At 54.4% G+C, this 27,793-nt stretch overlaps 3 protein-coding genes across 5 annotated transcripts in view; 2 read left to right on the top strand and 1 right to left on the bottom strand.

The window, feature by feature from the left end:
• CORO7 (coronin 7) overlaps positions 1–14,053 on the top strand; it is a 58,132-nt gene extending 44,079 nt beyond the window's left edge. The window contains exons 10-28 of the mRNA XM_053671696.1: positions 5,098–5,152; positions 5,703–5,760; positions 5,916–6,061; positions 6,141–6,233; positions 6,394–6,525; positions 6,991–7,117; positions 7,506–7,681; positions 8,357–8,465; positions 8,575–8,661; positions 8,742–8,884; positions 8,958–9,062; positions 9,149–9,234; positions 10,013–10,154; positions 10,256–10,345; positions 11,707–11,823; positions 12,053–12,188; positions 12,587–12,678; positions 13,217–13,303; positions 13,419–14,053. Coding sequence (XP_053527671.1) covers positions 5,098–5,152; positions 5,703–5,760; positions 5,916–6,061; positions 6,141–6,233; positions 6,394–6,525; positions 6,991–7,117; positions 7,506–7,681; positions 8,357–8,465; positions 8,575–8,661; positions 8,742–8,884; positions 8,958–9,062; positions 9,149–9,234; positions 10,013–10,154; positions 10,256–10,345; positions 11,707–11,823; positions 12,053–12,188; positions 12,587–12,678; positions 13,217–13,303; positions 13,419–13,424 — 1,987 coding nt within the window. The 3' untranslated portion in view covers positions 13,425–14,053. The remainder of the gene's footprint in view (positions 1–5,097; positions 5,153–5,702; positions 5,761–5,915; positions 6,062–6,140; positions 6,234–6,393; positions 6,526–6,990; positions 7,118–7,505; positions 7,682–8,356; positions 8,466–8,574; positions 8,662–8,741; positions 8,885–8,957; positions 9,063–9,148; positions 9,235–10,012; positions 10,155–10,255; positions 10,346–11,706; positions 11,824–12,052; positions 12,189–12,586; positions 12,679–13,216; positions 13,304–13,418) is intronic.
• A 2,639-nt stretch (positions 14,054–16,692) lies between these two features.
• The window catches only part of PAM16 (presequence translocase associated motor 16), an 11,690-nt gene continuing 589 nt past the window's right edge, over positions 16,693–27,793 (top strand). The window contains exons 1-5 of one of the 2 annotated variants that reach the window (XR_005083850.2): positions 16,693–16,849; positions 22,247–22,331; positions 23,102–23,238; positions 23,635–23,700; positions 24,133–24,271. Coding sequence is in view for 1 of the 2 variants with exons in the window: in XM_037154615.2 (XP_037010510.1) it covers positions 16,847–16,849; positions 22,247–22,331; positions 23,102–23,238; positions 23,635–23,700; positions 24,133–24,219 (378 nt within the window). In the remaining variant the exon portion in view is untranslated. Of the gene's footprint in view, positions 16,850–22,246; positions 22,332–23,101; positions 23,239–23,634; positions 23,701–24,132; positions 24,295–27,793 lie in introns of those variants that run through there. The other variant, XM_037154615.2, reaches the window with a different exon arrangement.
• Positions 24,990–27,793, bottom strand: part of GLIS2 (GLIS family zinc finger 2) — a 20,086-nt gene continuing 17,282 nt past the window's right edge. For both annotated transcript variants that reach the window (XM_037154609.2, XM_037154612.2), the window contains exon 7: positions 24,990–27,740. In XM_037154609.2, coding sequence (XP_037010504.1) covers positions 26,941–27,740 — 800 coding nt within the window. In that variant the 3' untranslated portion in view covers positions 24,990–26,940. The remainder of the gene's footprint in view (positions 27,741–27,793) is intronic.

The raw sequence follows: 27,793 nt of genomic DNA, 5'->3' as shown, positions 1-27,793 counted from the left end.
AGATGGAATCTCAAGCCCAGATGCTTGTGACACACCAGAGACAGGTGACGTAAATTCTCGGAGCAGACCCCAGAGCTTGTGCAGACCTGGAAAAGCAGGAGAGGAAGGGAGTGGGGGCTGAGGTAAGGATTCAGCCCCCATGACCTGCCTCAGCCTGCCGGAGCTTTGGACTTTTCAAGAGAAACTGGAAATCCGGATTTTTTTTTTTTTTAGGTGAAATCTCTCAATGTGCTATTGTTGGTAGCTAATCCCAATGTCAAAAACTGCTGGGCAGGCTCTACCGAGCCTTTCTGAGGGCCTACCTCATACAAAACTCATACTGCCAAGTCTGAATTCTGGGCTCCTTTTAGCCCATCAGTTTTCAGGGCTGTGAGCATCTCTGGACCACTTCTCCCACGTCAGTGACAGCTTCACAGTTACAGACAGCTCCAAAGCCAGAGTGTGTATGTGGCCGTGGGGGACTGGGATGGGGCGGGAGGGGCCTGGGTGCAGCTGACAGTGGCCCTTGAAGGGGCCAGAGGGACGAGTGCCAGGGACTGGACTAGTCCACAAAAATCCCCTGCCTTGGAGGATTCCAGGAAAAGGCTCTGCCCTCCTCCCCCTCCATGTTTGTGGTCAAAGGCATGCCTCAGAGCTTTGGGACCCAGCTCAGCTCCTGAGTTCTGGAGGGCCCGGGACACTCGTCCCTCCTCTTCTAACCTGGCCTGCAGCCAGGGCCTTTGCCTGGGCCAGCTTGAGTCTCAGTGGGCCCAAGGGCTTGTGCCATGAAGTTAGGCCACACCATTGTGTGTGTGGGGCGGAGGCATTCTTTGGAGGATTTGATAACCTCCAGAAGTCAGGACAGCCTCCTGATTCCACGTCCAGTTGCTAATGAGCTAAGCAGGGTTCAGTGTAGCACTTACCTACCAGACTTACTGTCTCAGCTCCGACCTCCTCGTGGCCTCTCCCACACCTGCACCCCATGCACCCCATGCACATCCTGGTATTTGTGAGTGTGGAGCATGATGTACAAACCTCTGATCCTGGTCCAGAGTTGGTACTTAGTTGTGTTTCATTTGGCCTGTGTGGGACTTTTTAAAACTTTGATGCCATTGCAAACATTAAAAATCCGGTGGTTTCACATTAAAATGGGACTTCCCAGCCTGCTTTGAACAGGAACTCTCAGCTGGAGCCAAGTGCCCCCTCCCTTGACCAAGCGTCAGGCTCACAGGTCACCCCAGTCCCCACCACTTCAGTTGTCTCACACGAAGCAGCTTTACTGGCTCAGTTTCCTGAAGCATTTGAGTTTGCGGTCAGTACCATGTGGCTGTGGTCAGACGGTTTCTATAATTCTGCCCTTGGACCCCAATGCCCTCAGGATTGTCCTCAGAAGCTGTAGGAGGGAGGGGTTGCTCTGAAGACCAGCCTGACTTCATCCTAAGAGTAGGTCTTCCTGACAGGCTCTGAAGCCGCTCACTGCTGCAGCTAGTTCTCCATGACGGAGTGACCCCACCTGCCTAAATGGTCCATCCCCTGCCCTGATCTTGCGCCTTGGACCCAGGCCATGCTCTCACCCACCCAGAGGTCCAAGGGCAGCTTCCAGACTGCTCCCCAGTTTATCCATCCTTTCCTCATATAGTTTCAAGACACTACCTCCCTTTAGAGCTGGTTACCTGGAGCCTCTTTGAGGTCAGGGGCTAAGGAGTGTAAGGCGCAGCTTGGTCCAAGGGGATCCCCAGCTTGGGTGACAGAGGCAGATCCAAGGGACCTGGACTGATTTGGACCAGTGGCAGTGCCTGGATGTCTAGATTGGTGTACTGGTGGGGAGAACCAGGGGACTATTGAAGCTGCCCTTTTCCTAGCCAGCACACCCCAGTATTTCCAAGCTAATTACAGGAATACTGGGAGAGCTGATGGAATTATCAGAGGCTGACCCCTCCCGTATGTGATCCGCTCTGCACCACCATCATTCTGCATCTTCTGGAACCTGGGTTCGGGGTTAGGGGCCACATCTGGACTCTAGATTGAACCCGGGTCAGAGCTCTTATCCGCAGCAGGCCCATGTGCCATGGCAGCGGGAAAGGTGCCTGAACCAGCTCTCACCGCCTCTGGCCCTCTGCCAAGCTGGGGCCATGTTCTACATTCCAGACCCAGACCCCAGCTTGGCTCTCTTTGTAAGGCCTGGGGTCAGGCCTGTGCTAGCTGTTGTGGCCAGCCCGTGGGGCTGGTGCCATGACCCTATTTCCTGTGCCAGTGCTTTGGCAGGCAGGTGCTCCTGCCTGACTGAGCTCCCCAGATAGCTCCGCCTGAGGCAAGGAAGACAGGCTTGACCTGTCAGAGGAGCCAGCCCTGCCCTCTGTGACTTCCTGCCCCCTATACCTGCAGCACCTGAGTCAGTAGGCCAGCCAGCTGGGACTGACGGGATGGGGGTACAGGGAGGCCAGGTCAAAACCCTTAAGCAGGGTAGCTTAAAGCACAGGTGAGCCACTGATGCTGTGGTGGAACCCACAGTCCCACCAGTTCTCACCAAGGCAGCAGGAGCCTCCAGCCCACTTGCTTTCACACTCTGCCCTGAACCCATCACCCTTCCACTCCTCCCACCCATCTCCACATGGTGATTTCTGCTCGGTGTACATCTGCTCCTATCCCTGTTCAATTAAGATGTGCCATCAGCTTTTCATTTCTTGTTCAGTGGAGGCAGAACACTCCTCCTGATTTACCAGACCCTACCCTGTCTTGCCTCTACCCTTTCCATTTCAAGCCTCAGCCCCTCATCCTCATTGTCCAGGCCATGTATCCATCTGCCACAGGCCCTTTGCTCACGCTGCTCTTTCTGCCCAGAACTCTCTCCCCTGCACGTGGACTATCTCCTCTGCCCTCTGTCATGTGTCCTCAGAGAACTTCTTCACATGTTTAACTGTGTCTGCCTTTCCAGGTTGGAAGCTCCTTGAGGTCAGAGGTGGGGTCTTTTGCATCCACCTCCAGTCATACCTGTAGGCTGAGTCAAGGGCCAGGCACAGACCAGCCTGCCTAAGGAATGAATGCATTTAGTGAAAGCCCTGTTACAGTTGCTGACGGGACCTGTGTCCACCTTCTCTGGAGCCAGCATCAGTGTGGGGGTGCAGCCAAGGCCACACATTCACTTTGTCCCTCCTGCTTTCCCCACCCACAAGGCAGGCAGTGGTCAGACCAGTCCCAGCAAGGCAGTTCTGAGCCCAGCTCACCCTGTCCGGCCTAAAGTAAGTAGAGGCTGTGTTACTCACAGGTGACCGGCCCAGCGCCCTCCAGGAAGCTGTGGAGGCGCCCATGGCCCCACCCAACTTCGCACCTCACTCTGTAGTTCCCAGCAAGGTAGGGGGAAGTAGGCAACAGACAGGCTTTGGGAAGCTGGCTGGGAGGGGTGGACAGGCAGGTGAGGAGGGGGCTGGGCCCTTTGTTGCCTGGGTGAGGGATGGAGGCAGCTGCCATAGCTGGATGACCTCTGACCGCTGGGACCACAGTGAGGACGGGGTTCTGTGTGGGAACAAGTGTCAAGGTAGTGACCCAGGCCTGTGGGTCCCTGGGGACACAAGGCCAAGACCAGAAGCAAGAAACAAATGGATGGTCCTGACTGGTGTGGCCCAGTGGGTTGGACGTTGTCCTGCAGACCAAGGATTCCCAGGCTCAATTCCTGGCTGGGGCATGTGCCTGGGTTACAGGCTGGGTTCCTGCTTGGGAGTGTGCTAAGAGGCAACCAGTCAATGTTTCTCTCATACATTGATATTTCTCTCCCTCTCTTTCTCCCTCCCTTCCCCTCTCTCTAAAAATACATTAAAAATTTTTTTTAAAGAAGCAAATGGATGAAGGCACCTACCAGCGTTCTCCTGGGTCCCCTTCCCCTGAGATCATGAGCTGGAAGGCAGCACTTACAGGGCTGGTGGTTGCAGGGGCCTCTACAGGGCCTGGGGGAGGCATCATGAATCTCTTGGCAGCAACAGGCCCTTGGCCAAGACCAGGTGGGCACAGAGCAGCAGGGGTGCTGGGGGCCTCCAGCCTGCCCCCCATGTTCCTGGCCACCACCCCTCCCCAGGCTTTGGGAAGTGGGACAGGGAAGCTTGGCAGCAAAGGAGGCCCTACTCTGGCCCACGGCTTAGTCTTGTGCATGGAGGCCCCAGGTCGGTGCTGGGGGTGGGGTCTGTGTCTCCAAGATGTCGTCAAGGCCCCAGGAGACTGGGTTGATTAAGAAGTTGAGCCCTGGCTGGTGTAGCTCAGTGGATTGAGCACGGGCCTGCGAACCAGACAATTGAGGTTCGATTCCCAGTTAGGGCACATGCCTGGGTTGCAGACCAGTTCCTTGCAGACCAATTCCCAGCAGGGGACGCATGAAAGGCAACCATACATTGATGTTTCTCTCCCTCTCTCCTTCCCTTCCCCTCTAAAGATAAATAAATAAAATCTTAAAAAAAAAAAAAAAAAAAGAAGTTGGCCCCCAGCCCTGGTTGGTTTGGCCCCGTGGATTGAGTGCATGCCTGTGAACCAAAGGGTAGCCAGTTTGATTCCCAGTCAGGGTTCATGCCTGGGTTGCAGGCCATATCCCCAGTTGGGGGAATGTGAGAGGCAACCACACAGTGATGTTTTTGTCCCTCTCTCTCTCTGAATAAATAAAAATAATTAAAAAAGAAGAAGAAGATGGCCCCCAAACCCTAGTGCAGACCTGTAGCACCCACCTGACTGCAGTGGACAGGGATGGAGGGGATCCCCCATCCAGCACCTTCTCTCCTGCCCCAGTGATACTGGCCTAACATCTAAGCTGGCTAAGGTGGGACCAGGGACAGACTGGGGGTCTGTGTGTGGGGGTCTCCTGGGGTGAGATTGGTGCTGACGTACAAAGAGAGGGGATGGCTCCCCTGTACCCAGGGCCCAGCGTAGGTCCTAAGGGAAGTAGGTAGGCAAATTGAAGATCTGGGAAAAGAAAGGAGGTCCTGGGGGACCTGGGTGCAGCTGGAGGGCCCATATCCCTCCCAACCACTGTGATGTGTGGCCTGATCTCTTATCTGAGGCCACAAGGCTCACAGATCTTTTACTGCCTTTGCCCACTGGTGGTTGGCTTCACCTTCTGATCAGCTTTCTCTCCCTCAGGCCTCTGATGCCCCTGCTGGACCCAGACTCCGGGCTCTTGGTTCTGGCAGGAAAGGTGAGGGAGAAGCTGGAACCACCCACCACCTACCCACGTCCACCCACATGAGGCCCCCAGGGGCTGATGCCTTCACTTGCCAGGCCTGGCCCTGACCTTTGACCTAAGCAGACAGCTGGGAGAGTGGGGAGTGCAGGATGTTACCACCTGCAGAAAGCAGGGACTAGAACAGTACAGCCCAGGCTCCACCAGTGCCAGGCTGAGTGGCCTCCTGTCAATGTCTGGGCCTCCGAGTCTCCATCCATAAATGTTAGCTTCGTGACGACAGGTGGAAAATAGAGCAGTGTTAGCACACAGTAGGCACTCTGTAAATACTAAATGTGTATTCCTGGTGCTTACTGCACACACTCTGATGACGAACAGGCAAGATAAAGTCTACTGAGGGCGCAGCTCGTTGCCTAGCACACGCCGGTGCCCAGTTGCTGTCTGCTGTGCCCCTGTGGCGCAGGTCCTTGGAGAGGAACGGGAGGGAGAGTAGGTGCTGGACCTGGGGCTGCCCCAGGCCACCAGGGTCTGGCCAGCGCAGGTGCTCAGGCTGGGCTCGTTTCAGGGCGGGAGTCAGCTGCACTGCTATGAGGTGGCCCCCCAGCAGTTGGCACTGAGCCCAGGTAAGCTCTTCCTTCCCTCCCCTTCTGTGTTTTTCGTTTTGTTTTGTTTTGTTTTGGGGGGATTTTCTCCCCCCCCCTTCTTCTTCCCTTTCCTCCTGTTTCCTCCCTCCCATCCCCCGACCACCCTGACTCTCCTGCCCTGGTGTCTCCCACAGTGACCCAGTGCCTCCTGGAGAGCGTACTGCGGGGAGCCACCCTTGTGCCCCGGAGGGCGCTGGCTGTCATGGGCTGTGAGGTGCTCCGAGTCCTTCAGCTGAGTGACACAGCCATCATGCCCATCAGCTACCATGTACCCCGCAAGGTGAGGGAGAGCCTGGGTGAGGGGCTCGGAAGGCCTGGGGGATTCGTGCCTTACCGACCACCTGCCTATCTGTCACCAGGCTGTGGAATTCTATGAAGACCTGTTCCCTGACACTGCAGGCTGCGTGCCAGCCTCTGAACCCCACAACTGGTGGACTGGAAGCAACCAGCAGGTAGGGCCAAGGCCTGGCTGGCCACTCTTGGTCTCCACTAGCCCCTGGAAGCCCCACTGACAGCAGACCCATGCATGGTCCCACAGCCCAGCCCTGCACTAACTCAGCTGCCCTGTGTCCCCACACCTTCCCACACCTTAATTGCTGCCTCTTCCCACAGGTGCAGAGGGTCAGCCTCAACCCAGCTCAGCAGCCCCACCCCAGCTTCACCTCCAGCCTGGTGCCCCCTGCAGAGCCCTCCCCTCATGCAGCCCAGCCTGCGGAGCTGCCCACAGGCGACAAGGACCCCAGCGTGAGTCGCAGGGCTGCCTGTCTCAGCACCACAGTGGGAGCCCTGATGCTCTGTTGAACCTTTTCTAGCTCGTAGGCATAAAAGACAGAAAGAGCCTCACAGTGTTCTCTAAACTGAACAAACATTTAGTAGAAAGTGAGACTGTCACACAAAATCTAGATGTCTGGCTTTTCTTGAAATAATGGCAGATCTTAACTACCCTTGGCCCACCTGCCCGCACATGCTGGGAGCCAGCAATTGCCATCTGCTGTCCCCACGGTCTGACAGTCACTTCACCCCCGCATTACCCCAGCCCCTGTCAGCATCTGTAATCACGCCCCTTCCCCACATCCCAGGGGGGTGCTGATGCCCAGCTCAGTTTCCCGCAGCCCGGGAAAAGGGGCCCAGAGTTGTGATCCCAGCATCCTCTCTCTTTGGCCAACACACCCAGGGGCCTGTGGCTGACCCCGGGTGCTTTGCCCCCAGGAGGGCTTCTCCTCCCCTCCCAGCTCTCTGATCTCACCCTCCACGCCGTCCAGCCTGGGGCCCTCGCTCTCCAGCACCAGTGGCATTGGCACCAGTCCCAGCCAGAGGTCACTGCAGAGCCTCCTGGGTAAGTGGGTAGTAACGGGGGGGGGGAGAGCTAACCCTTTCACCCCAGCCTATCCTTTATACCCCAGTCCTGTCTCCCTCCTGATGGAGCCACATGTTCTATAGTATAAAGTCTGTCTCATCTGGAAGAGGGCAGCTTGGACGTTCCCTGGAGCCCTCGGCTTCCACCGAGATCCCTCGAGTTTCATTCCCAGGCACCATTCTGGGCAGGTCGTGTCGACTGGCCCAGCAGAGGTCTGGGCCTGGGCGCGTGCCCTGCATGACCCTGCAGAGAGGGAGCAGACAGGCAGGACACAGGGACGGCCTGGGGTTCCCCTGCAGGGCAGTGCAGGCGGAGGGTGGTCAGGCCGGGCATCCTCACGAGGCTTTGTGTCCCTGCCACCTGCCAGGCCCCAGTTCCAAATTCCGCCACGCTCAGGGCACTGTCCTACACCGAGACAGCCACATCACCAACCTCAAGGGGCTCAACCTCACCACGCCTGGTGAGAGTGATGGCTTCTGTGCCAACCATCTGCGTGTGGCTGTGCCCCTGCTCAGCAGCGGTGGGCAGGTGGCTGTGCTTGAGGTAAGGGCCTCACTCTACTGCAGCTTCCCCCAAGCCCCTACAGGACACCAAAGGCAATGGGTACCTACACCATTTTTTAAAATATTTTATTTATTTAAATATTTTATTTAGTTTTTAGACAGACGGCATGGGAGGGAGAAAGAAAGGGAGGGGAGCATCAGTGTGTGGTTACCTCTCATGCGCCCCCTACTGGCGACCTGGCCCGCAACCCAGGCATGTGCCGTGACTGGGAATCGAACCAGTGACTCTTTGGTTTGCAGGCCAGTGCTCAATCCACTGAGTCATCCACCCATCATCTTCTTTAATCCTTCCAGCTGCCCCATGTAGGGGTACCACTCTTATCCCCATATTACAGATGAGAGCATTGAGGCACAGAGAGGTTTAGTGACTAGCAGGATCACACAGCTGTGTAAGTGGTGGAGCTGGGGGTTTGAACCCAGGCTACCTGAGCCCCAAGCTGGAGCTCTTTCCACCACTCTATACTTATTACCCCCTTCACTTTCTGGGGCCTCGTGGTTGGCATTTAAGGCTCAGAACATGAGGTGGCTGAGGCAGAGAGCTTGGGTCACCCAGCAGAGGGGCACCAGCTATGGGCGGGGCAGAGGGCAGACATGCTGCTTGCCTTGCAGCTCTGCCTGTTACTAATGAGACTCGGGGTGGGGGCACCTCCCACAGCTGCAGAAGCCCGGCCGCCTGCCTGACACAGCACTGCCCACGCTTCAGAACGGGACGGCTGTGACTGACCTGGCCTGGGACCCCTTTGACCCCCACCGCCTTGCCGTGGGTGAGGAGGCTGGGCACTGGGCTTGGGGGAAGGTCCTCGAGTCGTGAGTGGGAGCAGGGGGAGTCCAGGTGTCTTGCGCCCAGCAGTGATGAGCCCTTGCTCTCTGCAGCTGGGGAGGATGCCAGAATTCGTCTGTGGCGGGTGCCCCCAGGTGGCCTGGAGGAGGTGCTCACCATACCAGAGGCGGTGCTCACAGGTCAGCTGGGCCCTGGTCGGGGAGGGGGCGAGCAGTGGCTCCCGAGGAGCTTACAGCTTCACCCCATGCCTCATCTCCAGGCCACACAGAAAAGATCTACTCTCTGTGCTTCCACCCGCTGGCAGCTGACCTGCTGGCCTCCTCTTCCTATGACCTTACCATTCGAATCTGGGACCTTCAGGCTAGAGTCGAGCGGTTGAGGCTGCTGGGCCACCAGGACCAGGTAGGATAGCTTTGGGGGCCAATGCCCAGCCACAGGGCAAGAGGCCACCTCTCACCTCCCCACCTGCCCCCAGATATTTGGCTTGGCCTGGAGTCCCAATGGGCAGCAGCTGGCCACTGTCTGCAAGGATGGACGCTTGCGGGTCTATGAGCCCCGGAGTAGCCCTGAGCCCCTGCAGGTAAGCAAAATGGGTGAGATGGGCTGGGGGCAGTCCTCTGGCCCATTGAGAGGTCTGACTGGACCTCAAGTGCTGTATTCCAACAGGAAGGCCCAGGGCCAGAGGGAACCCGTGGAGCCCGCATTGTTTGGGTGTGTGATGGTCACTGTCTGCTGGTATCTGGCTTTGACAGGTGAGGACTCAGGAACTACCGTCCCAGACTTCAGGAGCCACTTGTGTCCCCCTTCCCCAGACACACATTTACCTGTTAGGCATGCAGAAGCTGTCTTCACACATCACTTATTGGATGGATAGATAGATGGGTAGGAGGGAGGGAGGGAGGGTGGGAGTCAACTGGAGGCCCAGAGGCATGAAAGCTGGGCCTGTTGCAAGGAGCCCATACCTGGTGGGGACCTGGTGCAGTGCATGAAACACAAAAGTAAGCCTAATGGAAAGGGCCAAGGACTAAGCATTTGTCACTTTGGAGGAAGGATCAGAGACACCCTCATAAGGGGAGGTTTCATCTGAACTGGGTATCAGTTCAGATGAAAGGGGCTAGTAACCAGAGGGTATCAAATGTGGGTGGACAGGCCAGGAAGCTAACCAGTCTGGCCGGAGCAGAGGGCAGGAAACAGACCCTAGGGAGAAAAGTCCAGATCCAGTAGGCCACAGAAGCCACAGAACAGGGGCCAGGGCCAGGCCCAGGCTGCCAAGGGTTGGAGGATGTCAGAGCCGGGCAGTATTTAGGAAGGAGAAGTTGAGGCGGGACGGCAGATGAGGACACTTGTATTAAGCCAGGCTAGAAGTTCTGAGGGCTAGATCATGAAAGAAGATGGGCAGGCCTCTCCTCTCGCCCTGAGGCCTTCAGGCCCCTAACTTGACAAGACAGGGGTTCTTGCTGGAGTCCTTGTCCTGCCCCGTACCCCTCCAGCAATATGGACCTGTCTCTGCACACCCCTCCCCCTCCACAGCCAAAGTGAACGCCAGCTACTCTTGTACTCAGCCAAGGCCCTGGCTGCTGGCCCTTTGGCAGTGCTGGGGCTGGACGTGGCTCCTTCCATCCTGTTGCCCAGCTATGACCCGGACACTAGACTGGTGCTACTCACAGGCAAGGTAGGCTGGGGTGCGCAAGTGGGCATGGTGGGCAAGTGAGACAAGGGTAGGTGAAGGCAGCTATAGCTGGCCACCTCTCTCCCACTTACCCGTCCTGCCAGGGTGACACCCGCGTGTTCATATACGAGCTGCTCCCTGAAGCTCCTTTCTTCCTGGAGTGCAACAGCTTCACTTCCCCTGACCCCCACAAGGTGAGCCATCAAATCCTGTCCCTCTCATCCTCCTTCCCTAGGTGGCACTAGAAGGCTCCTCTGCTCTCTTGTGGCCATATGCGGAAGTACAGGGGTGTGTGGGGTGTGCGCAGAGGCGTCCATAAATTCAACCCTTGCTAAAAATTAAACTATATAAGGTTAAGTTATAAGAACCTGCAAATAAGTTGTATTTAAAGTGAAGGCCTTAAGTACTCAGTTTGTCATTTTCTAATTATTTGATTTTATTTTGTCCCATCGAGGTTATTCACATCTGTCAGATCTGTCCAATGGAAAATACTACTGGGTGGCCGAAAGTCCGTTTATTTTTTTCCATAAAATAAAAGACATTTTTCATTTCGCCAGTAACTTTATTGATTGGATATTTTGAGAATGTCAGCTATCTCCCACTGTTGGCTTCTAGTGGGTGGAGGCCAGGGGTGCTGTAAACATCTTCCAATGCACAAGACAGCCCCACAGCAAAGAATTTTTTTGGCCAAAATGTCAGTAGTACCAAGAAGCTTCCCAAACCACTTTTGACGTGTTCATCAGTCAGCACCTTCTCCATACTCTGCACAAGTTTTTTTTTTGCACTTCAGTTGTGTTTTTGCCTTTCTTGAAATAATGAAGCATAATATGCCAAAAATGTTGCATATTTTCTTCCATCTTCAATATTAACGTGACTACACACAAAAAAATCCATCAATTTTGCGCCCTGGCTGGTGTAGTTCAGTGGATTGAGCGTGGGCCTGCAAACCAAAGAATAGCAGTTCGATTCCCAGTCAGGGCACATGCCTGGGTTGCAGGCCAGTTCCCAGCTGGGGACACATAAGAGGCAACCATACATTGATGTTTCTCTCCCTCTCACCTTTCCTTCCCCTCTAAAGATCCATAAATAAAATATAAAAAAAACAGAAAAACCCCACCAATTTTGGTTTAAGTTTTTTTTTTAACGTACACTAATATAACAGCTGTCACAATATAGTCTAATAAAATTGTTTCGCATGAAGTCAAAGACAGCTGAGTGCTGCTCGAGCCATCTTACAGAAAACATTACATGAACTTTCTGGCCAGCCCAACATACAGGGGCATGCCACTGTGTATCTCTGCCCACATCTCCGTGCAGCAAGTCAGTGACATCAGCCATGGCTGTAGTTTTCAAACCACGGCAATAGGGAAATACTACAAATCAAGGTGTTTTTCCTCCAGGGAGCCAGTTGTTAAACATGTGCCAGTACGCCACTGTCCAGGGATGGGCCCTGGCCCTGGGGGTCCCAAGTGAGGGGTGCTGGTACCCTGGGGGCCCAGGTGCCCAGCTGTGAGGTCCGGGCCACAGCCCCAGCATGACTCCCTTACCCGCCCAGGGCTTCGTCCTTCTGCCCAAGACAGAGTGTGACGTGCGTGAAGTAGAGTTTGCTCGATGCCTGCGGCTTCGCCAGACCTCCCTGGAGCCTGTTGCCTTCCGGTTGCCCCGAGTCAGGGTGAGGATAGGGGCCCAGCCTCTCTCAGGGACTTTGAGGCCTGACTGTCCTAAGACTGCACTCTCACTTTTTGGGGGGGCACCTGTTCCCTTACTTGGCTGAGATTCTGAAATTCATGGAAATTCCAGACTGGGGTTCGGGTCTTTCCATGCCCCCCTCCCAACGCTTGCCAGTGCGCCCTGGACCTCTGGTCATTGCCTCAGGGCACCCCCTTCCTCCCTCCCTGCAGAAAGAGTTCTTCCAGGATGATGTGTTCCCGGACACAGCCGTGAGCTGGGAGCCGGCGCTCAATGCCAAAGCCTGGCTGGGAGGTGCTAACAGACAGCCCCGGCTTCTTAGCCTGCAGCCCCCTGGCATGACCCCAGGTAGGAAGAGGGGCTATGATGGGTAGAAAGCAGGAAGCGGGTGGGGACTCAAGAAAGGGGCAGAAGACAGATCCTCTCTCCCTGCTGGTATGCAGAAACTTCTAGAGCTCCTAAGGATGGGGTGGCTGCATCTACAGGCTCAGTCTCTAAGCCACTGGAGGATGGAGTTCAGGGACCGTGTTGTCATTACAAGTCCCCACCCTAAATACACACTCACTCACACACACATGCAGCCTGGTGTTCAGGGCAGGCCTTGTGAACAGGGTTGAATAGCTATTAATGCCACCTCTGGGAGTCTCTGCCACAGAATCCCCAAGGTGGCTGGGTCCAAACGGCTGGGCAAAGAGCCCCCGCCAAAGGGACTTTTATGCCTGATGCGGGTCCTTGCTCCGCCGCAGTGAGCCAGGCCCCCCGCGAAGCTCCTGCCCGGAGAGCTCCATCCTCAGTACTCTACCTGGAAGAGAAATCAGACCAGCAGAAGAAGGAAGAGGTAGGCATGGGACAGGGCTGGCCATGGGGAGGGCACAGGGTCCCCTCAGTTGCTCTTCAGTTCTCTGGCCCAACCCAGACTGGGATAGGAGCCAATGTCATACCCCTCTCAGTTGAAGAGCTTGCCGGGAAGGCCTTCCAGAGCCCTGAAGTTGAGCGCTGCCCTCCATGAGACACGGGACTGGGAAAGCCCGGGAACGGCAGACAGGCCCCGTCTTGGCCTGCCCCAGCCTAACCAGAACCAGAGGTTTTGGACCCAAGTGCATTCAGGACCTTGGTGCACACTTAAGCCTCTGAGGCAAAGTTCAGTCCCCACGAGGGACAGCTAGCTGCCTTGTGACTCCAGGGCTGTGTGTCACAGTCTCTGCCTCTGGCTCCCCATCTCTGTGGAGCTGTCTTTTTCAATGAAAACTGTCCACTTTGTTGGGGCTTTAATGAAAATGGCTCTTTCACAACCTTGACAGGGTTTAAAATGGGGTCTGTCATTCTTGGGGTCAAAGGTCGTATTCCCTTCCCACCTCTTCTGTCTGCTCTGCCAGCTGCTGAATGCCATGGTGGCAAAGCTGGGCAATCGGGAAGACCCGCTCCCCCAGGACTCCTTCGAAGGCGTGGACGAGGACGAGTGGGTGAGTGAGTGAGTGGGTCTGGCATCCCATCCCCCCCCGCTCACCCCTGCAGCATGTGCCACCTCCCTTCCCATGACCTCTCAACTCCCTCCCACTTCTCGGTTTATCTTCCCAGGACTAGTCTGCTCACTAAGCCGCCTCTGGCCTCACCTGCTGTTGCCACCTTCTAGAACCACCCACCTAGTGCCCCTGCACACCTCATATCTTACCCTCAAACTGGAAGGCACGTCTTGGCTCTGGCAAAACTCATCCCAGAAGCCCTGGCTTTCCTTGGGCCTTGGGCACTTCCATGTCCTCTGGGCCCTGCTAAAACACCTGTGGATTATCTGCACCTCTGCTTTCTCTGGTACTGCCCACTTCTCCTTAGCTGCCTGGTAGCATGTGGAGCCAGAAGCATGGGGGTGGGGTGAGGCGGGGGGCAGTAGCATGTCCCTGGGCACGCCCTGGGCTCCCCGTCTCCCTACTCTGACCTGAGCTGCCTTCACCCAGCACCTTCAGTTATTACATGCCACCTCATCTTGCCTGCTATCCCAACTCTGGCCAAAGGCCTTAGGGGCTCGCCCCCTGCCAGGCCATTTGGAGTAGCATCAGTGTCAGGGGTCTGGGAACAGTTACCCTGTTCCCCAGGCTTGAAGTCAGGAGAAGGGAGCATTACAGGCTGGTCGCCTGATTCAGGGGGGTATGAATCCTACAGGGGCTGGCCCGCATGTGCCTGGAATATTTTCAACAATTAAACTTTTCTATGCTGGCCACCTCTTGTGCTGCTGTGGTCTCTGGGCTCACAGGGAAGGGAAGGGGACAGAAGTCTATACTGAGGGTTCCCCCGATCCTAGGTTCACTTTGCTTCCAAGGCCATCTCAGCTACATCCTCCTCAGTGTTCATTCATTCATCTAACACAGAAGCATTCAGCAGTGCTCTGGATGGTAGATACTATAAAATAGATGGGGTTGACATGGGCCTCTCAAGGTACTTAGTATATTGTATTATGCAGGGGAGCCAGACTGTGCAACTAAACAAATAGAACTGTAAAGAAGATAACTTAGCCCTGGCTGGTGTAGCTCAGTGGATTGAGAGTGGGCCTGTGAACCAAAGGGTTGCCGGTTGGATCCCCAGTCAGGGCACATGCCTGGGTTGTGGGCCAGGTCCCCAGTACGGGGTACACGAGAGGCAACCACACATTGATGTTTCTTTTCTTCTTTCTCCTTCCCTTCCCCTCTCTCTAAAAATAAATAAATGAACACTTTAGAAAAGAGAATGGGAGTGACTGAGAAGCAGGGGGAATAGGGTGTTCATGGTCTGAGAAGGTGACATTTAAGCTGGGAGCTAAGACCAAAAAGCCGAGAAGCCACAGAGAGAGCTGTGGGAACGGTTCAGGCAAAAGGAAGGGTGTCCTGGGTGCTGAGGGAAGAAAGAATGTGGAGAGTTGGAGGAAAGGAAACAAGGGCCATGGTCCTTAATAGCACAAAGCAGCACAACTTTCATTCATTCAACAAACATTCGGTAGTTGCCTTTCATGTCTCAGCCACTCTTCAGGTGTGGAGCTCCAAGAGTGAAGAAAAGAAATAAAAAGTATCCACCAGAAATCCACATTCTAGTGAGAGGAAAGAGATGATAAACAATAAACATAAAAATAAATAAATGACATATGGTAGAAGATGATAACAGCTTTGGAAAAAAGGGGGATTGAGAATGGAGGTTTAGCCCTGGCCTGGTAGCTCAGTTGATCAGAGCATTGTCCCAATACACCAAGGTTCTGGATTCTATTCCTGGTCAGGACACTTTCAAGAATTAACCAATGAATGCATAACTAACTGGAACAACAAATCAATTTTTTCCCTTTCTCTCTAAAATCAATCAATAAAAATATTTTTAAAGAGTGGAGGTTTAGCCCTGGCTGGTGTGACTCAGTGGATTGAGGACTGGCTTGTGAACCAAACAACTGCAGTTTGATTCCCAGTCAGGGAACATTGCCAGGGTTGCAGGCCAGTTCCCAGCCGGGGACACACGAGAGGCAACCACACATTGATATTTCTCTCCCTCTCCTCTTCCCCTCTCTCTAAAAATGAGTGAATAAAATCTTTTTAAAAAGTGGAGGTTTAAGCCGGACACTAAAGGCAACATATATTATTTTTCCATTTACGTGAAACTTCCAACACAGACAAATCCATAGAGACAGAATGGATTCTTGGTCACAAGGTCATGAGGGGAAAATGGGAGGTGATGACTAATGGGTAGCGAGTTTTTCTTTGGTGGGGTGGTGGTAAAAATATTCTGGAGCTAGTAATTCTGAATATACTAAAAAGTGAAACTGGAAAAGTCAGTGTTCATGCTGCCTGTCACTACCAGAACCAGTAAGTAGAGACAATGATTGGATCTTTAAGGGTGCTTTATTCAGATGCCAGTGATCTGAGAAGATGGCTGGTTATGTACCCTAAAAACTGGCTTAACATCTCATCCCAAGCCAATCTTTTTATAGGGAGAAGGAAAGGGTTGGTGAGGGGTTTGGGAAAAAGTTAATCAGATAAGAGTTGCAGTCCAGAGGTGATTTTATAGCATTTATCTGCTCATCAACACTTTTTTATCTGCTTCAAGGATGTTCTCTCCTCAAAACTCAATGGCACAGATACTGAAGCACAAAGGTTGAATTGCTTGACCACCTCCTGGAGTCACACTTAGGTCATACATGCCAGTTCCTGGAATAATACCTTCCTATATGCATTACTCACTTAAGCCTATCGACTCTAACTGAAGCTAAAGTATTTAACTCTTGAGTTCTCCTATCAAAAGCACTGAATTGTACACTTAAAAAGGATGAATCGTATGGTGTGTGAATTATATCTCAATAAATCCATTATTAAAAGCGTTGGGAAGTAGGAGGAGGAGACTATAAGGGGACTAAATGGTAATAGAAAAATATATAATAAATACATTAAAATAATTTTAAAAGTTGGCGGGGGTCAGGGTGGCCCTCACTGAGGTGACATTTGAGCAAAGACTTGAAAGAAGAGGGAATGAGCTCTCCTTCGTAGAAAGTAGAAACCTGGAATGAAGCCTGTTTTGAAGTTTTTCTTAAATATTTGTGAGAATTTGTTATCACACTTCTGTTCGTGAGGTGTTATATGCTTATTGCACATATTTTAGTTCTACTCATTTTGGCAAAATCAAGGGAAGAAATTGCCCCACACAAGACCGTTTTATTCAGCGTCACCTGGTGCACCAAATGAAGCAAGAGGGCCAGCGTGATTCCCGCAACAGCAAATCACCTGCCCCGAACTATCTACCGAGCCCGAGTGGGAGAACAGACCCGCTCCCAACTCCGCCCACCTTTTTTATGCGTAACCGACGACACTCCGCCCCTGTGGGTCGGGGCTACGCGCATGCCCAGCGCGGCGGCACGCAGGCGCTCTCTTCAGCTTCCCTTGATCTTTGACCCGTCGGCCGCCCTTGAGCCGGGGCCCCGGGGCGGGGGGAGCCGGTTTGGGATCTGGAGCCGGTTTGGGACCCGGTGCTGGAGCCGGTTACCCTGAGGTAGAGCAGCCGCCATGGTGAGGCCTGAATCCGGGGCTGCCCGGGGAAGGGGAGGCTATCTCGGGCCCGGGGTGGGGGCGGCGAGTTCCAGCCGGGCTGCAGGCGCCGCGTTCCCCGTACGTGCCCCGCGGGAAGCGGGGTCGAGGGCGTACTTCGGCGGGCGCTGGCGACCTGGGAACGGGGGAGAGCCGACTGGCTGGAAGGCAGGGCGGACCTGACTGGCAGGAAAATGCCCAGCAGATGTGATCGCCATGTGCGCCAGCCCGTGCGTGAACAGCCTGAGGTCCAGTAGCCCGGCACACGAGCCTCTGCTGTGTCCCGGAGCTAATTGGTGTTGTCGCCCTATTGTCCCCATTCGAAAGCTGGCGAAACGGGCTCTGAGGCTTTTCCCAGTAAAGAGGCAAAAGTGGCTGGTAGGCCCTGCGACACTGAAAACTGAGCGTTTCTGCGGTAACATTGATTGACACCTAGAGCCAGTCCACAGACCTGGGCACACTGGCTGTGTCATGACACTTGGGGTCCCTTTGAGAGTGCAGTGTTCTTAGCTCTACCCCTAGAGGTTCTGTATATGTAAGTTCCCCAAGTGATTGCTTCAGGGTTTGAGAAGCCACTTCTTAACTGATAGTGATAAGGGTAACGTAAAAGCTTAAGTTCTATGTAGACTTTTATTTAATTCTTATGAAGTCAGTGCTGTCACTGTCCCCATTAAAGTCACAAGTGTCAGAGACGTCTGGAGTCCAGCTCCTGTATCTTGAAACTCCATGTTTCCCACCACATTATTTCTGCCTGGTAATAGCCACTGCCATTTGTTGTGGATGAGGTCCTAGGATGAGCCCTCATTAACTCGGTCCTTCACATCCACTCCCACATGTAACTCTGAGGTGCCCTCAAGGTTGAGTAAAATGTGGCTCTGGAGGAGGTTGTATCCTGTAGAAGAAGGCAGGTCAGTTTGTAAATTAAGACAATAAGACAGTATATTGCTAGGAAAAGAACGAGTGCTATGGGAAGGTAGAAATAGGAGGAGTCTGGGAAGGTTTCCCAGGGGGATGGGGGTGACATGACTAAGTCTTGAAGGCTGCTGGGTTTTGACAGTATCAGAATAGAAGGGAGGATATTCAAGGTTAAGGGGTATGGAGTTCTTTTTTGGGGGGATGATGAAAATGTTCTGCAAGTAGTGGTGATAGTTGAACAGCCCTGTGAATACACTTAAAAAGGACTGAATTGTGCACTTTTGAGGAGAGACTTATATGATGTGTGAATTCAGAGCTGCAGAGATTTCAGGCAAAGAAGTAGGGAAGCGCTGGCTGGTGTTGCTAAGTGGATTGAGCACCGGCCTGCAAACCGAAAGGTCACCGGTTTGACTCCCAGTCAAGGAAATGCCTGAGTTGCAGGCCAGGTCTCCAGTGTGAGGTTGTACGAGAGGCAACAGATTGATGTTTCTCTCACACATAGATGTTTCTGTGTTTCTCCCCCTCTCTCTCCCTCCCTTCCCCTCTCTCTGAAAGTAAATAAGTAAAATCTTTTTTAGAAAAGTTGGTAAGCTGATCTAGGAGTAGACAGATGGTGGAGAGAGGTGAGGGGAGAAGAAACCAGATAAGCCATTTGTAGCTGGACAGGGCTGGGGAGTGGACTGAATTTTCAGGCTGTGGTGGTAGAGAATTGTGTGTATTGTGGGCGGATGGCTAGAACTGTGCTTCAGAAGAGGAAGTGGGGGGCATTTGGAAGTTCTGTCTGGGTGCTTAGATATTGTGAGACTTCAGTTTGGCCACAGCAGAGCTGATAGCGACTTGGTTAAGTGTCACATTCATTTAAATATGAATTAGGCACCAGCTGTGTCAGCCAGAGGCTGGGCCTGCACATGCCATGACATATACAACAGTTGTGGTCCTGACCTCTCTCCTGCCTAGTTTTGATACAAGCAGCTGTTTGCAGAGGTCCTGGATGAACAGGCCCCCTATCTATCTCTGTGCACGCATGAGAGAAGGGGGGTGAATCTCAGTGGCTGTCTATGCCCACCAGCCCGAGGGTCAGGAACTGTGCCTTGAAGGAAGCATTGCACATTGGGTTGTCTGAAAGCTAGGCTCCCTTCTTGATGTAATCAGTGTCGGATAAACCACATTCCTAAGCGCTCCCCAACCTCCACACTACTGCCCTCCTTTGAACCAGCTGCAGGACTGTGGCTCTGCATTAGGCCACAGTATTCCCCGGATGAGAAAGCATGTGTGCTGTCCACAGTAGGTCCCAGGCCTGGAGTTCTGTGGCTCTGATCTCTGCTTCTTGACTGTCATTTTGGCCTGAAGTTGGATGCTGTGTCAGCCAGTTGCTCTGGCGGAGGTTCTTCAGGCCCAAGTGTCACTCTGGACCATGAAATGTTTTAGAGCTTTCTGGGAGAGGCCTCAGCCAGTGGCTGTCTTTGTCATCTGTGGTGGATACAGCTGGCAGTGCTCTGCTCCCCATGAATTCTCAGTGCTGAGCATAACTGATGCACAACTGGTGCTCAGCAGGTGTCTAGGTACTGAAATGGTGGGTGAGAGGCTTGGCTACACCATTCAACACCAAATAGGATCTTGTTGGGAAGCAAAGGCAGCTGCTGAGCTGCTCTGGACCTGGCACCGTCTGTCTGTCCTCTCATTCTTAAGTGCATTGCCTCCTGAGGGCCTTTCAGTTCCCTTGTGAGCAGGATATTGTTCTCCCCACTTTGCAGATCAGAGCACTGAAATCCAGAGGGGTTGAGTAATTTGCTCAGGGCTATACAGCTAACTAGAAGCAAAGCTGGGATTCCAGGTTGTGCCAGCCCAGTTCGAAGGCAGCATTCTCACTTTTCTTTTACACTGCTTCTAAGACCCCTGGGAATGTGGCCCGGCTCTTTGCAGCCTCCTCCCCTCAGTAATCAGAGAATCTATCAAATGAGCTGCTTTATTGGGAGGAGCTTTGTTACTCCATAGTGACTGGTCACTGTCAAGTTTTGTGAAACAAAGAATAGTAATAAATGAAAACCAACATTTATTGAGCACCTACAGTGTCATCAGGCTCCGTGCCAGGCACCTTACAAACATTACCTCATTCCATCCTTAGGGCAGCCCCATTGTTGGCGAGGGGAGAACCCAAGGCTCAGGGAGGTGGAGAACTTGTCCAGGGCTCACAGCTGAGATTTGTATGCAGGTGATCCAAAGCTTACCTGTGTAACCACTACACCATACTGCCTCCCCTGGGAGGTGGTGCTCACAGGAACCTTGGTAGCCACAATTGGCAGCTCCCTTGGCCAGCAGGGTGGCCTCTGAAACTTTGTAGGCCAGCCCAGCCTTTCCTGTAGCTATGGAACTCTGGCAACAGGAACCATGGGCCCACCATGCCACTTGGTTTGAAGCCTGCAGGGGATAGTTGGGGGAGATGCCCAGTTACAGCCTTGTTCTTAATGTTCATTATTTAGCAACAGTTACCATGCTGTGCAGAGAGGTAAACCAGTGAGTACAAGGTAGTACGATGTGGTTGCACTCAGGTGTGTGGCAGCAGAAGAAGATATGTTCTGAGAGTTGAGGGTGTGCCAGGCCAAGGGAACCCGCTGGAGTCACCTAGTGGCCTGTAAGCCTCTGTCAGTCACACAGGACCTGCAGTTTATCCCAAAGCCTCCTGTCCCATTTGAAAGTAGCTTTCGGCAGGGTTGGTGGGTCAGGTGAGGCTTCCCAGTCAGCAGTGTGTCCATCATTCGTCTTTACACCTGCAAGACAGCCCTGTCCCCTTCTCTGAGCTTTGGTTTCTGGTGTGAAATACTGGACTTACGAAATTTCTACACTTGTTCAAATCCACTTCCATTTATTACAGAAATTCCCAACAATAGCCCAGAATTATGTCCTGCTCTACCCACTAGGGAAGGGCAGGTTTGTTGGAGGTCAGACAAAGCCAGTTCTCAGTGTGGGTTCCACTGGAATCTGAAGAGACCCAGTTTGGCTTCAGGGTTGGATCCTTATTCCTTGTTAGGTTGTTTTGTCGCCCTCCCTGCACACCCCAGCACCCTGTGTGAAGTGGGCAGCTTGGGGACACCATGGCTTACAGCGCTGGTTCTGGGGCTCCTGCCCGCCTTCCCGAGTGCTAGCTGAGTCCCTGGGCTGGTCACTAAACACCTCTGTGCCTCAATGTCTTTTTTTAAACTTTTTTCATTGTGTTGTTTATACTTCAGTGTCTTGAGTTGTTGGTATTAAATGGCACAATAAATAGAATGTTTTTGGCGTAGTGCCTGACATCCTGGCTTGGTTGATACTTGTTGACTGATAGGAAATCTAATGACAGAAAAATACGAAGACCCAGGGAAACCACTTGGACATGCCCCGTGCGTCCTCTGCGCACCTGAGTTTGTACCGTCTCATTCACACGGTCATTTTCATACGTGCTGACTGCACCTGAGCTCTCTTCACAGCGAGATCTGCACATTGGCCCATCTTGACCTCCTTCCTGGTCTCCAACTGCAAGTTCCTTACCTAGGCAGGTCCTGGCTGCCACCCAGACATTTCTTTTGCTTTCTCCCAGATTTGGCTTCCTCTGGTCCCTCTGCTTAGTAAAGCCCAGTATTCCTGTCATAATTCTACCTGCCCTTCCAAACCCATCCCAGTAGAAATGCCACTGTCTTCCATCGCCTCTCCACGCCTCTGGTCACACACATTTTATGAGACTTCGCACTTGCCTCTCTGGTACATGGAACCACATGGTCTTGGAGTAGGAGGCTGCTGTGTGGCACTGCCATGTGTGGACGATTTCCCCGTGAGGCCTGGTGGGTGCGGGAGCTCAAGGGCGGGGGCTGGTGGATCGTCGCAGTCTGACTGCTGCCTCTCAGGGAGTGGGCACATGCACGAGCCAGTGGCGGGACAGGTCCTGCTCTTCTTCACCGCCTGGTCGTTGATGTGTTTGTGGAAGTGCCTGCCTCGTGGGCGTTCGTGGAAGGTGTGTTTTTGCTATTTTGTTGTGTTGAGTGGAGTGCATTGAATAGTGTTGGGGGAATTAGAGTGACTCTGAGTCTCCTCACCGGTAGAAAGAAGGTTGGACCAGCTGATCTCAGAAGCACAGAAAGTGTCCTCGTTGGCTCTGATGGCAAACTGAGTGAGGAGAGAGTCTGGGACGGCCCCTAGTCCTGGCTCCAGGCCATAGTATTATTCCTGAAGCCAGTGGCTTCTGTGCCCTGTAGCCATTAGCCTTGGCCCCTGTCTGACTCTGGGGACTCATTCAGGTTTACCCACTTACCTGCTGTCTCAGGAGCAGCTGAAGCCACCCACAGAAGCTGTTCATTAGAGAAGGGAGCCTGTGGCTGCTACTCTCTGCTTTATTATCTCAACTCTCCAGAGGCCTTACCACTCTGCAGCCCTTCCCAGGGTACTATCTCTAGGGGCTGCAGCCTGCTAACCAGTTGCCTGCTTTGCCCACAGGCCAAGTACCTGGCCCAGATCATTGTGATGGGGGTACAGGTGGTGGGCAGGGCCTTTGCCCGGGCCCTCCGACAGGAGTTTGCAGGTAAGCCTCACCCGTTTCCCCTTGGAGCTCCCCTAGCTATGGGACCAGGGACCAGGGACCAGGGCCCACGCTGGTTGTGAATGTAGGAACTGTGGGCTGGGGTTCTGACAGCTTGAGTGGCCCAGGGCAGTTCCCGTGGTGTGGGGGCGGTGCTGGGGTGGTGCTGGACTCTGGGACATTCCCACAGAAGAGAGTCCTGGTTGACATGAGCATCTGGGGAGGAGCTGGCTGCTTTTAAGGCAGAGTCCAATACTTATAGCACAGACTAATTGGCTTGCAAAGCCCAAAGTACTTACTCTGGCTCTAAGAAAAAGTGTACTGACTTCCGAGTCTAGGGTCACTGAAAGGGAAGTGATCCCCAAAGGCAGCCTGCTTTGGTGTCCCAGGCAACTGGTGGACGGCTTTGCTGCCTTCCCCTACCCACAGCTTTGCTCTGCTTCCCTTAATATCCTGAAGATCCCCAACTTTCTATGTGTGTGGATGAGGGGGAAGTGGAAAAAAGAGGGATGGGGTAAGGTTGTGGTCTAGGCTGGGGACTGGGCTCCAGGTTTGGGGACCAGACCCTGCCCACCAGTGTAGCAAATCTGTCTTCACTTCACTATTCTCCCATCCCCTGCCCCCAAAACAAACCATTCCTGGAGAAGTACCCTCTGGCCATTTTTGCTCTTTCTCTTCTCCCATGCCACCTGGCAGGGGTGAGCCACCCACATGGAAGGCCAGGGGAGCTCTGGGCTGCTGGGGGCTGAGCACTAACCTGCACATTCACACAGCCAGCCGGGCCGCAGCTGATGCCCGGGGACGTGCCGGACACCAGTCTGCAGCTGCCTCTAACCTCTCTGGCCTCAGCCTCCAGGAGGCACAGCAGATCCTCAATGTCTCCAAGCTGAACCCCAAGGATATCCAGAAGGTGAGGCTACTGGGCTAGTTCTGAGACAAGCAGACCAGAAGTAGGGGGGCAGGTCAGCAGTATAGGGAAGAGTAAAGGAGGCCTGGCCCCTCCAGAGAAGTGGTGGGGTGGAGGCTTTGGCTGCAGCCAGCTGGGACTCCAACCTGTGGGAGCCAATCTTGTTGGTTTATAGATGCCAGACAGGCAGGAGCATAGGCATAGAGCAGTTGGTAATAGCAGCCAAACCCCTCCCTCCGTGGGTACCTGTCCCCTCACTGCCCCTTAGAGGTTGCAGCAGAGTTCCAGGCACACAGGGCAGAGGGGTCGAGCCCTTGTTTTCCTTCTTTGTCATCCTAGCTTCCCCTGCCTCTGTAACTCAGAGACTGCACACCTCTCATCATCTCCCCTCCTCTGCAGAATTATGAACACCTATTCAAGGTGAACGATAAATCTGTGGGCGGCTCCTTCTACCTGCAGTCAAAGGTGAGTGGTTTTTGCTGCTGGGAGGATAGGAAGCCATGTTCCTGGCACTTCAGATCTTGGTAGGTAGAAAGGTGTGTGGGCCTTTCTCTGGTGCCCAACCTCAGAGAGGACCCCTAAACTCACTCCTCCTGGCTGCCGCAGCTGTCAGGCTCTGTCAGCCTAGGCCCTGTGTCAGCCTAAAAAGCAGACCTCCCAGCAGCCATGGCTTGAGAGAAGAGGACCACTGACCCCTGGCTGTTGGGATGCTGGAAGCATCTCAGATCCTAGGTGACAGTCCACAGGTGCCCTGGGCTCGATTTGCCTCAGGGGAGCCCCCAGGCCATCCTTCTGGTCCCGGCACTAGACCTCCCCACTGCCGTCTAGGACACACAGTTGGAACTGGACTGTCTTTTGCAGGCCACCCTACCTAGCTGTTTGTAATTTCTTCCCCAGGTGGTCCGAGCAAAGGAGCGCCTTGAGGAGGAACTCCGAATCCAGGCCCAGGAGGACAGAGAGAAAGAGCAGAGGCCCCAGACGTGACCACTTGGCTCCTCCTGCCCCACTCCGCCCACCACCTCTAATTTATAGTTTGGTAATAAATGTCTTTTCCATGTTTCTCAAGTGCACACATCCAGATTCCAAGAGGCAGACTGTTCTTCCTGCCAGCTATGGTCTGCCAAGAGGTGGGGTAGGGGGCCAGGGTGGGTAAGTTTGGCGAGAAGCCAGCCAGCCTGCCTGGCCCTGCCTACCCATGGCTCCTTCTGTCAGGGTAGGGGACACAGCCCCTCCTGTTGTCAGTGCCAGCACCAGGCTCATTCTGTAACATCACTGTGTTCAGGTCTACCCCCTCCCTTCTAGCTGGGGGACGGAGCACCAGGACCTCAAGCTCTATCATACTGCCTCTCCACAGCTGGGTTTGTCTCTGGCATCTCAGTAATTTGGGCAGAATGCTCCTTGTGTGGCTGGGGAAGAGAAGCCTCTTATTGCATGGAGGCCATTAAGCTGGGTCTTCCTGAGAGCTAAACCACTCACCAAAGTCACAGCAGGTAGGAGATTCTGACAGGACAAGGACCTGAGCATGTCTATGAACTCCACTCATGTTCCTTCAACATCTGCTCCCTTGATCCCTCTCCCCCTCCCCCTCCCAGTAGCAAATTAAGAGGTGGTAGCCCCCCCAGGGTTGGGAGGAAGCCCCAGAACAGAGCCTCTGGGTGCTGCAGTCTGGGGCGGGTGACCCCGAGCCAGACACAGAGCAGTCAGACGTGGTTTCTTGTTGGGTGGCCCAGCTTCTGGCACATCCAAGGCAGAAACCATCTTTGCAACTTGCTTTTATTGTTTCTTTATAAACTTCCTCTCACATGGAGGAATATATTGTTATAGTCATTAGCTTATCTCTTTTTTTGTTTTTTACTCTATGCTAACAGCAGTGGAGCCAAGAGGAGGAAAAACATATGCTATGATAGAAAGGCACTTAGAACCTGTTAAAATACTGATATCCTGGAATGTGCAACAAGAAACCAACAACAACACGTACACCAGCCCTCTTGAGCCTGGTCTATCACTGAGTCACATGCTGAGCTAATGTCACCTTCCAGTGCCCTGTTCCTCTGCTCCTTGGGCTTGAATCTCAAACCCCTTTCCCCCTAGTGGGGGACTTAAAGGCCTGGGTCCTGGATGGGGCCCGAAGAAAGGAGACCAGCTCCCTCCTGCTTTGCTCATGGCCCCTTCGAGAGGCAAAGCCAGCACTGCCGGGCCCTATTAGGGCAGGCTAGGTCAGGGTGACCCCTCTGGGATAGAAGGGCAGTCCAGGAAAGGGCAGGGGTCAACAGAGCTGCTCAGAGGAACAGCAAGGGGAATCTGGAAATGCAGGGTTGCTAAGGACCCTACTACTGTCCTGCAGCTCACTTGTTCTGCTGCCAGGGAAAGGGAAGGCTTGCTCACTGAGGCCAAGGACAGGGCAGGCCTAGGAGCCACAGCTCCTGATGGCTGGGCCACTGCCTCCCAGACTGCACCAGGCTACCTCTCAGGGCACAGCAAAGGCTCAGGGATGGGGAAGACCACTCCCCAGGGTTGGACAGTAGGTACGTGGAATATCAGCATCCTTGGCTTATTCTGGACCCTGGGAGTAAAAATAAAAGCCTCTCTAGGATGAGGGGCTTTGTTGGGAAAAGCCAGAGGAAACAGTATGTCACAAGTCTAGGCTCCTTCCACCAACTCCCCCCACTCAGGTGGAGGGGCTGGGCCTCCCATGGCCTCTGGTGGGCCCTGGCCTCTAGCTCTCCCTCACCTGTGCTTTGGATATGACTTGGCAGCCTCAGAATGAAAGTTACATAGCAACCTGGGGTGTCCCAGCCAGCCTCCCACCTCCTACCAGCCTGCTGGCTTCTACAGCCTCTAGTGCAGGGTGGGGGGAACACTGCCCCTGCAGCCAGGTGGGCCCAAGGTCCTGGCACCTCCCCTTCCCATACTTCATAGCTCCCCAAAAGGTAGAGGGACACCAGTGGTAAAGGGGCAGCTGAGTGGTGAGCTGTCCCCTCCCTTTGGAGAGCACTGTCCAGTGTGGAGAAGGGGCCGACCCTCAGGCAGTACTGGCTGCATCAGATGGGTAGGTAGGTGCGGAGGGGCAGTGGGCAGAGCAGGCCTCCCTCTGAGTAGGGGGCACCTTGTCATAAGGGTATGGTGGCTCTTCCTGTGGCTTTGCAGGGGCCTTATTTTGTCTTGCTTTCCCTCTGGAGGGTGGGCCAGAGGGAAAGGGGTCCAAGGAGCCCCCAGAGCCGGGGCCTGGTAAGGCTGGGCAGGCGGGGTGGGTCTTAATCCCAGGCTCCTTGTCATAGCCCACCACACGAAGGGGTGTTGGAGCACCGAGCCAGCAGAGGCAGATGCCACCCCATCTGCTCCCACTGCTGGGACGTGGCTGCCAAGTAGACAAGGAAGGGAAGGAGGGTGACCTGCCCAGGTTGGCCACTAGGTTGAGGGAGGCACCGGGGTGGAGGGCAGGGCAGGAAGACAGGGCCAGAGGGGAGCAGGGCCTCAGCAAGAGCTCAGGTGTCTCCGGCCTGCAGGCAGGTCCTCCCCTGGGAGCCTGGGACACCAGCAGTGACCTAGCACCATCCTCGCTGCCCAGCTTGTCTGGGGCTGGGGCTGCCAGGGGAACACAGCCAACCAGGCTTTGGGAGCAGGAGGACATTATTGCTATTTCGCAGAAGAGTTTCTGTTCGTCGGGGCAGGGCCAGGAGCTCCGGGTCGCTCCCTGGGATGGGTTCAGTTCACCACGGCTGGTTTGAGCAGCACAGAGCCCGGTGGGATGACCACCCAGCCAGGGGCCAGTGCCTCTGAGCTGTTGGCCACCGAATTGACGCCCGTGGACAGGTCCAGCACGGTACCTGGCAGCAGGGAAAGTCCTTCAGGGCTGGGCCGGGAACGACTACTCTCAGTCCTCTCCAGAGGGGTCTTTCGGCCCTCCAGGCCCAAGGCCCTGGCCGGCACCACCCCACACCCCTTCTCCCCATCAGCCTTGCTACCCATGGAGCCAGCCAGGAGGGAGACTACAGGCAGGCCCAGTCCACCAGCACCAAAGGGTGAGGGCAGCAGTGGGTTCTTGGCCAGATTGAGGGGCAGGACGGGGCCTGGCAGCCCAGGGCCCATGCCAGCCCCACTCCCACTGCCCCCACCATTGCCACAGGCCAGGGCACTGAGGTCAAGGGGGCCAGGGGCCAGGGGCAGTGGCAAGCCAGGGAGGCTGGGGCCTCCAAAAAGGGCAGCTGGGTTGGGGATGATGATCTGGGCCCCACTGACATAGGGGCTGCCGTCCGGGGCAGGCAGTGGTGGTTTGGGGGGAGGGCGCAGTTGCAGGAGTTCCTGCTGCTCATGGGACACAAAGTGGCCGTGGGCCTTGATGTGCTTGCGCAGAGAGCTGGGGTCCGTGTAGCGCTTGTGGCAGCCGGGCATCTTGCAGTAGTAGGGCTTGTCCACGTAGTGGGTTCGAGTGTGCTTGAAGCGGTCACTTGAGTTGGAGTAGCGCTTGTTGCAGCCCTCATATGGACAGACATAGGGCTTCTCACCTGCGGGCAGGGCTGGTGTGAGGGGTCTCTGAGCCCAGTGTCCTGCCCCTGTC

The sequence above is a fragment of the Artibeus jamaicensis genome, unplaced genomic scaffold (assembly GCF_021234435.1).
Source record: "Artibeus jamaicensis isolate MK-2021 breed Jamaican fruit bat unplaced genomic scaffold, CSHL_Jam_final contig_700, whole genome shotgun sequence".
Classification (NCBI taxonomy): domain Eukaryota; kingdom Metazoa; phylum Chordata; class Mammalia; order Chiroptera; family Phyllostomidae; genus Artibeus; species Artibeus jamaicensis.
This window is presented reverse-complemented; position numbering and strand designations above follow the sequence as displayed.